Source organism: Haliaeetus albicilla, chromosome 14 (genome assembly GCF_947461875.1).
Source record: "Haliaeetus albicilla chromosome 14, bHalAlb1.1, whole genome shotgun sequence".
Lineage (NCBI taxonomy): Eukaryota > Metazoa > Chordata > Aves > Accipitriformes > Accipitridae > Haliaeetus > Haliaeetus albicilla.
Genome location: NC_091496.1, coordinates 17,820,848 through 17,830,819, shown reverse-complemented (window position 1 = coordinate 17,830,819; position 9,972 = coordinate 17,820,848). Strand labels below are relative to the sequence as shown.

General features: G+C 36.2%; 1 protein-coding gene across 2 annotated transcripts in view; it reads right to left on the bottom strand.

Moving 5' to 3' along the window:
• Positions 1-4,829: 4,829 nt before the first annotated feature.
• The window catches only part of TBC1D22A (TBC1 domain family member 22A), a 189,146-nt gene continuing 184,003 nt past the window's right edge, over positions 4,830-9,972 (bottom strand). For both annotated transcript variants that reach the window (XM_069801901.1, XM_069801902.1), the window contains one exon: positions 4,830-8,118. In XM_069801901.1, coding sequence (XP_069658002.1) covers positions 7,990-8,118 — 129 coding nt within the window. In that variant the 3' untranslated portion in view covers positions 4,830-7,989. The remainder of the gene's footprint in view (positions 8,119-9,972) is intronic.

Below are 9,972 nucleotides of genomic sequence, written 5' to 3'. Positions count from 1 at the left end.
AGTTGTATAAAATACAATCAATATATGCAAGTAGCAAGACAAAAGATTAATGTTAGTAATTTAGTTGAGGAACAATGATTTAAAGTGGGCTAGTTGGGCTCTTTGATACAGAGATGGGTCTAGCTAACTAAAGAGAGGACAATGTGGAGATTTGGCATTTCTGAAGCTTTATGTTCCCAAGTTTGCCTTTTCTCCTGACATGGAAAAACAACACAACCCCATTCATAAAGATGAATGCAAGGTTTAAAAAAGCTTTGAGAACTAGTCTAACCTCTGATACGCAAACACGGTATGCCACCTCCTATCATATGCAAGTACTTTTCAGATAGCTGTTGGACTCATGCTGTACTTAAGCAATACCCTCCAATTTTTCAATTGCTAATACTGTCACTTGGTATCAGTATTCTTCAACAAACAGTTTAGTTTCACAACAGTGAAGTTATTCTGTTTATCCTGTAGATTGATAATATGTTACTGGTAGGTTACTAATTTGGGGGTGGGCATGTTGTGGGTTTTTTTTAAAGAACACATTCAGTCATAATCATTCAGGACATAATCAGGCCGTTTTGTTGCCGACATACTGTTTCTGTCCTCCAGAGGAATAAGCAGGTATATGAAGTGAACACAGTTTCACACTGATTTGTGGTTTGGGAATCTGGTCAGCTACGCAGGCCCTCCTCTGGACATTTCTCAAGTTCTCACTTGCTGTCAGATATCACCATCCCAGCCAACACTTCCCTGTAATGTTCAGCAGTTTCACCCAGTACACGGACAAATGCACGGTCCGTTCTGTGAGGTAGGATCTTTATCTTCCTCACTGTCTGGAAAACAGATTTTGTAGTCTGGAAAATACTTAAATGAGAAGAGTAAACCCTATGATTACTATTACTTTTGATTAGACAGAATGGGAGATTGTGGCCTATACATTTTACTTAGCAGCCTATAATATTTATTTACATAACAAGTGGTAGGAAGAAGATCCCAGTGCAAAGATCCCATTTTAAAATGAAGTAATTTGCCAATATTTCTTTTTTCACTCATTTCAGTTTGCATGCAAGGATACTAAGTTTTATCTCTGGCTGTGCTACAGGGCTATAGCTTATTCACAGCAGGAAAGATAGCAAATATAAACAGCAAGCTAATGGGCTGAAGCACTGTCTAGCTAGACCTAAAGCTTACATACGTAAGGTTGATGTTACAGTACAGTAGCTGCAACAAACAGGTCAATGTGTCCTTCAGATTATAGCTTAACTGGGCCACGTGAACATAATTCTGAACTTCAGGTGTGCATTTTAAAAATGCACCTGAGAGAATTTTTGACTTTTTCTAATGTATGTACAGAAATGCTATTTCAAATTAAAATTGCTAGCAGCCACTTCAAAATATGAAAACGGCAGTGCTGACATCTAGCTATGGGCTTTTCCTCCAGAATCCTTGAGTGCCAGTGGAGAGACAGAGAAGCTTTTTTGGTGCCACTCACTTGGCACAGTTCAGACACCTACTCAGAGGCAGGGGCAATGGCACCTCGAAGGACCTGTTTCTCTCCATCGTCTACAAAAAGAGTGTGTGCCAAGCTCAGGTGTAGATGTCTACATTTCTGACATGCTGTAAAACTGGGGAGATAATAACTTGCATAAATATAACAAAGTGACTACTTAACCAACACTAACTCTTATGTTGTCCACAGACATCCCCCTGTCAGGCCAATTATTTTGTGCTTGTTACTTTTCTTGGGGAGTGCTTGTTGGATTTGGGTATCCTTTGCTGGCTACATTTGCTTTTAAGTTGAATTATCTGACAGCACATTCGATATTATTTTCAGAGCATTTCCATAACGAATACAAGTTTCCACAAACTAACAGGTGTCCTTGGATGGGGAAAGATAGACTCTTTTCTTCCTATTCTTTTGTGGATACCAGAAATAGTATGAGCCAGCATGATCCGAATTACCACAACTTTACGTCACAGAGGATGACTGCACATTCAACCACAGGCTGGCCCTTACCATTGAACATAAAGTTTCTTGAGTAGCCTCTGTACTGAGAATGTAATGGCTGCTTCACCTGAACATGAAGATGTCTGCTGCCCAGTATTTTGATGACAGTGATGGAGAGCACCCTTTACAAACTTGCACAAAATTTTCCACTGATGCAATAATGGTAGAATATTTGGGAAAAAAATTTAACAACAGAACCTTTTCTTTACTGATATGCCAACTTAATTCATGCCTGCATGCAAAAGCTGAATTATTTATTTGCATGAAATAGTATATTCCATATGGTTGCAGCAAATACTCATTGATGTCTTAGGATACTGGATGAGGTAGGTATAGGACTAAATTTTTTTCTCCAGTTATATAACCTGTTGTTAACTACAGTCTAAAAGTGTTTCTACAAGCACTGCTTTGAGCTGGAGTTACTGACTTTACCAAAAGTGATGAAAAATTGTCAAGTCTGTTGAGTTGCCTTAGTTGTTAAAATGACATTTTATGAGTGAGATAGCCATCTAACTACTGGTAAGCCTGGGCATCTTGTTACATCCCATGAGCTGTCATAACAGCTACGTATTTTGTATTTCTGCTGCTGCCTAAAGAGTGAACAGAATTGATCAAATGGGCTGGTAGCAGGACCTGTTCACTGGAAATCTCAGTTCTTTCTGGAGGAAGATGGAAATACATGGATATAAATAACTTGAATTTCAAAAAGCTCTATGTCAGAGTCTGGATCCTGAGTTTGAGGATGAAGTTGTTCAAATACCCCAGGAGGTGCATTTCCTCATCCTTTCTGGAAATGAGAAATTAATGGGAATAGAACTCTATTCTCCCTGTTTGTTTTTGTTTTTTTCTTCTATTGCTCTGAAATTCAGAATGGTCTTTTTCCCCACAAGAAGATCTCTGAGTAGGCACAGGTAAGTGATGGTTGGATAAGAAATTTCTGGAATAAAGTGGATTGGGCCCCCAAATCCAGATCTGACAGAAATGAAATCTCAGTTGTGAAGGATACATAACAGGAAAATCAAAGCAAATATGTACAGTAAATCTTGATTTATCTAGTAACAAAGGCAGACCAACAGACACTGCAGTAGTCTTCAGCTAGAAATTTTGGCCCCTTCTGACTTATGTTTTTAAGTAATTCTGTATTAGGAACAAAATGAATACCTGTACTGTAGTTCAGACATTTAAGCTTCTGCCCGGAGCGTACGTTTCCAAGGATCTCCATATGTACTGGTGGAAAATTCAGACTTCAATTTTCTGTGTTGACGAAGCTTGATCACAAGCACAAATGTGGAAGTCCAGTTCAAACAAGTATGCTTTACTGACTATGCGCATTAATTCTCATTTGGAAGCTTGTAGGAATTCTTTTGGACAAAACCAGCCTAAGTTTCATAGCACCTGTCTCTGAGAGGCTTTCTGTAGTATCACATCTCTGTCAGCCTCTCATTTCTGGCACGTCTTGACTCAAATGTGGGGTACATAGAGAAGACTTCGAGCTTTTAAAAGGTTCTTTGATATGGTGCCACAGCAATTTAATTATTTACTCCAGTGCTGCCTCAGCTACACTAAGCTTAATGAATTAGATGGGATGCAAGATTTTAGCTTTAACTCATAAAAATGCAAATGATCTGGAATTAAATTGCTCAGGAACTTCACTCTCCATCATACAGTGATTAGAAGCACTTGAGCTGGAGCTCTTTCCCATGGCACAGCATCTTGCCTGAGTGATTGTTGGATTGGGAGCTTTTCCCCCTCGCCTCCTTTTCCCATCTCTAAAGAATTTAAAGCACTACAAAGCACTTACCTTCCTCTCCATTCTGTTTTCAAGGAGGAAGTGACCTGAAGTGAGGATCGCATTTCTGGAAAGTCCTTTCTGTTGCACTTCACATTGGTATCTGTGGGATATCTGCCCAGGACATAAGATAGATATCCAGGAGTGCTTTGTACAAGAAATTCAGCTATGTCTCCCAGCACATTCCTTGTGAGATCTTGGGGCCTTTACTCCACCTTCTTGATCTCTTCTGCTTTTGAAAAAGTAATTTGAAAAATCTCCCCTTACTCATTTCCTGCAGAAGATTATAGCAGATGAAGAACGCAAATTTCATACAGGGTGAGAAACCAGCCTGATTACAATTCATCATCACTCAAGCATGTAACAGAAAGATTACCCATTGCATCCCTATGTCTCTTTTTCCCTGAATGCTGTGTGGAGTTTTAAATGGAGAAGTTATTAACTTTGCCTTCCATATAACCAGGTTTGTGTATTTTCTCAGCAGACTCATCTGGATTATTGGAAATCTCCCACTAGCTTCCTTGACGTAAGGGACTTGAGCTTCCTGTATGTACAGGATGTCTCTCTTGCTTGTTAATCTACTTAAGTCATCTTTAAGTTTCCAGGTCTTATTGACCCTATCACTACCTTTTACTGTTTCTCCTCACAGAGCTGAAGCTTCCTCTCCTTCCTCACCTCCAGAGACGTACGGAATTCTGTAACTCCTTTGTTTGCTTTGCCCTGATTTGCTCCTCCTCCCCCCCCCCCCCCTTTAATTCTGCTGTGGTGTCAAATTTATCTTAATCTGCTTTTTGCAGAAAATGCTCAGTACCTTGTATGTATATGGTATATACAGAGAGAGAAGCTGTCTTATTAACTTGCAAAATCTATAAGATACAAGCGCAGAGAGTTGTAGAAACATAACTGAGAACAGAGATTTTGCTACTGCATTTGCTCTTGTGACACAGGGGTTTGAGACTTAAACCATGAACACACCAAAACCATGCTTTGATGTAGTATGCAATGTGCTTGATGAAAACAATAAAAAAAGCTTTCCACTCTATATAGCACTTCATAAATATGCATTTATTTCCTCATCTTTCATCAGTTTTACAGTTTTAACCAGTGCCTCAGTGTTAATAGTTGTCAGAAGCATACAAAGGAACTTCAGATACTTCTATTCTGTAGATCTGAAATTAAAAGGGCCTTCCCATAAGGAACTGAGCCAAAAAATAATGAAACTAATTTCTTATAACATATTACAGAGTTACATAAGATTTCAACTTGCATTTCTATCCTACTCCATGTATTGTATTTACATAGTTAACTAATTTGTTTATTATTTACATTTTTCAAATACTGTAATCATAAATCTTTTTATATTGTACATTCTTGTTTAAATTTTTTATTACAGAAATTCTTTAACACGCATTTTAGACACTACAATGTCAATACTTCACATGAGTTCTAGGAAATTACTGCCTGGTTTCACTAGTGATGTGTCAAGATGCCTCCTTCATAAGAAAATACGTATTACAAAGGAATTTTTATAATACTCAGAATCTTGAATTTTGAAAAAAATAAGCACATGGGATGTAATAATGATAACATTATTTCCTTTTCTATGTAATACTTTGTTTGGAATGATAATTTACCTGAGATGTAGAATTGTTAAATATAAGGTGGGATTTTTTTTTTTAAATAAAATGGAATATTTTATGTAAATCTTAAAGTATTTAAAAGTTGAAATTTTACATAAATGTTGGCCGCCTATTTACTGAAAATTATCCCTATCTGTATAGATATATAAATGTTATTTATATATCTATATCATATTTTCCAGAAAAGTTTATATCTACATAAATAAGCATTGTTATTTTATTAGGAAACTTCCCACTATCCTTAAAAAGCAATGTGCTCAAGTACAATATTCAACTTCTGACACAGACACAATAGTAAATGTGACCTCTAATGGTAATACTTTCTTCCAAGGGAAGTAAGAGGTACCTGTTGAGTTTGGAAGACATGGCAGACAACTTATGTGGACCCAATGAAGGAAATTTTATATATCCAGTCCTATAAATGTTATGCAGGAGCATCTGACACAGCAGACAACTTTGGGTCAACCTTCCATGTTACATGTAACTACCTAAATAACATCTTAATAGAAAAAAGTTAATTCTAGAAAACCCTTACAACATTGTACATTTAATGCTGTGTCTTCTGTCGTTACAATAAAATGCACTTCTATTAACAAATGATTGTAGATATTAAGTTTAAAGCAAATGGTCATAAATTTCAGGTTTCTTTTATTCTGTTATTGGTAGATATTCTGTTAGGCACAATATGACATTCTTTGTAAACATAAATTTCTATACATTAGACCATGAACTGAAGTTACAGAAGACAGTATACAGACATTTAAGAAACACAGATCCACTACACACTCTAGGCACAAATGCAGCAATCTAGGAGGCCTGATCTTGGACCCATTGCAACTGAAACCCCCAGCTGATACCAGTGGAACAGAAATACATCCTAGTCACCAAACATTCCTGCTTCTGCATTAATTCGTTTTTTTCTCTTCTACCAAAGATGTCATGTAATTTTAAAATACAGATCTCATAATCACATGTTGGTAAAAATGTATCTTATTCTATTTACCCTGAAACACCTGATTATTATAAAGTCTGTGTCAAGAACTAAGGCCCCTAAAACAAGCAATGTAGCTAACACATATACAAAGCTTTCTTCAAAATATGCATCTACATATTTTTAAGAACTTGAAAATAATCTTCCAATAACAAGTCATAAGAGAAAACCTCTTGAAGATCTTTTATTTCCCAAACTTAAAAGTGCACTACACTTTTCGTGCAACATTGTGCAACTCAAGAACTGAACTGAGGAATAACAATCTGAGCTTCCAGTATATTGCTTATTGCAACTCTCACCCTTAATAACCTATATGCGTAGGGTAGGCACAAATTAATATAAGTTATTTACATCCAATAGAGCAACATCAGAATTCTCATCTGAAAAGATTTCTTGAAAATAAATAGTGCACTTAAATTATGTAAGTTTTAGGAAATTATTCAGTATCCCATGATTATATGAAGAAACATTAATCTCATTCTATAAAGTGATAGAGAGTTTTTATTCTGCTAATGACACAAAAGTGATCCAATTATATAGTTACTGTTATTGTTATTGGGAACTATCTTCTCGCTTCCTTTGAATAATCAGAAAAAAAGATACTAAATTATTTAACAAGTAAGCTTTGGAAAGATATAATAATTTTCCTTTTCTAACATGCTAGAAATGGAGAATAAGGCAACAACTGAGATAAAAATGTATCTTGCTTTGTAAACCAAGCTTCTTATTATGTTTCTTAAAAGTGAACTTTCACGCTGAAAAAATGAAAGCCCTTGAAAGAAAAGCTTTAATTACTTTGACAAGACCACATCTTCTATTTCACTCCATATTTTAAAAACACTCCAAAATTTAGAGAGGGATTTATGTGAGTGTTATAGATGAGTCTTCAGCTTTAAGCAACTCCTGTGTATGGCTAAAAAGCTTCTATAGCACCTCGCAAGACTTAGTAATGTTTACAAAAATGCCACCAGTTTCCATTGCAATCTTCCATATTCTTATATTATTGAAGTATTCTAATGTAATTCCATGGGAAAACAACAGATGCTGTGTGAATACCAGTGTCTTCTGAGTTATAACCAGACCTCAAAACACAGGCCTTGCTGTCTCATATGGTCTTTACGACTACGAAAAGTTCTTTTTTTCCACTCAAAGTAAATAACTTTTACTGACCCAAACTGGCTGATAAAGTCATGGCAGATAACACTGAAGTCACGACAAAAAGATTCCATAAGTAGTTTTCAGTCTTAGGTACATACAAAAATTGCTCGACATAAATTAGAAAGACTACAGTTCTCCTAATTAGAGAAGGGGAAAAAAGAAGAAAATTATGTGATAGACTTCTGAACTAATTTTTCATAGTGAGCAAAAAAGTTCACTTTTAAGTTCATTCAACGCTCGATATCCTGCTTTGTCCATTTCTTTGGTATTCTGTTCTCATTCTGCAAATTCTAACAGAATTTTAATGGTCATCTTAATTCAAATAAAAGAGCAATGAGCTGAAAGCACAACCAGAACAACAGATGCCATAATACTGCAGAACACGTTGGTCTTAATGATTTCTGGCTCTTTATATTCATTTCTTGTAATGATTGGGGGCATCTGCAAATGCAAACTTCAGTCTGTAGGCCTCTGCTAGGAGTACACTAATTTCTTCATTTCCCCAGTGTACTGTGGGCAAATTTTGTAAAAATATCAGCAATTCCTAGAGGGAGAGAGAAAAAAAATTTTTTTTCAAATACCAGTGTAATAGCAATGTATTACTTATACAATGATTATTTATAAGCAATCACTCATGTAGCACCTCAGTATCCCAAGAAAACCTGAGATCCCATTAGGTTTAGTGATTTTCCCATAACTTTTATAGAAATACTTGCTATTCAATCTTTCAGGTCAGAAACTAGCTATTAATTGTAGCTGAACCATGGTTATTTTCTAGTGTTGAGAAGAATAAAATTAAAAAAAAAAAGGGTGTGAACTCACTTGCTCTGTAAATACTATGAGTGAAAAAAAGCAATACTGCCCAAGTCTGTAAATTCTATGTACTTGCACTTGCCCTTGCATGATTATACCACTACTGGTACACGGATGGAGACCCCCTGTTGTACTAGACAAACAAGAAGTCACACACAACGTATCAGAACCATTCCATTAGACTTCTAAGAGATAAATAGTGTTAGCATATCCTTTTTATAGCTGGTAATTGAGATACAATGCTCATGGGTATTTGTGTCACTAGAAACTACTAGAAATTTAATTCTGAGCTCTGTAAGTCCAAAATGGTTTAACATGGGACCCAGTCTTTTTTTTAGATTTGCCATATTTCCTACATTATTTTAGCACCTGGATACATCTTAACACACTTGCCAATTCCAACCAAGATCTAGAAGTTTTCACATTTCATTTTGCACACAGTTCTTTAAAAATTCCGCATGTATCTTCCATATTTAAGATCTTCAATCTACTTTCAGTTTGTAACATCTGCTGCCCAGATCATTTCAATATGCCTGTGCTAGGTATGAACAAGAGAAATACCTAAACTTCCTCTTTAAACAGCTATAAAATACTTATTTGATTTTTAATACCTTAAATGCTTTTATAACCTCTTTATCAGGTAAGTAAGAGGTAGACAGCTACAGATAAAGCAAAGTTGCTGACTGCATTGCAGAAGTGCTAAAGTTCTCTTCCCTAATTAGTCTTTTCACATGCAAACAAGAAGAATATCTGACTACTTCAGGTGCTGCTGCTTTCGAGGTATGCCTTGTATATAGTACAGCAAACAACAGTTCAATTTCTTGCAACATTAATTATATAGCAATACAGATAAAATTAATCAATAGAAGTGATTTCAAATGGTAATTTGAATTTAATTTGAAAAGGACTTAAAGTGTGGATTCATGCTTTTGTAGGGCATATGTTTTACTGCAGCAACATGGCATCAGCAAATGTGCCCTATCTCCTGTTGGCCAAAACTCCAGGATTGTAGCTCTATGCTGAACTGTGATGCACACGATCAAATCCCACTGCTGGCACTTTGAAGGATCCTTCAAAAGGGTTACTTGAAAAATGTTTGCTTCCTATCCCATCACTGGATGGTCAAAAGGGCATTATACCTATGTGTTGTTGCCTGTCCAAAGTAGTACTGTGCTCCAGGGCATGGAGTTACGCAATTGGATACATTCTTAAAATTATGGTTGATCACCAAGTCTGGGACTTTTCACAAAAACTTCCCAGTCACTTCAGATGTTTTCCTCTTCTCTGATATTTGAGGGAGAAGTCCCTCACACTGATGCAAAGATAAGTTACTTTTCTATTTAAACATGAAAAGTTATAAAATAAATTATTTCAGTCAGTTGCAGCCAACTCCCACCTCAATTCTTAGCCTTGTTTTCTCACTCTTTTCCAGTTTCTTGTCCTGAAATATTTTTCTACGGGTCAGTTTTTCCTCTCTCTTGTGTTAGGTTTAGGCAAAATTCATTTCCAAGCAGCCTAAGCACAGGAATGGAGATAAGGAACTCACTGGGACAGCGCCTCTAAGTTTATTTCTGATGACAGCACC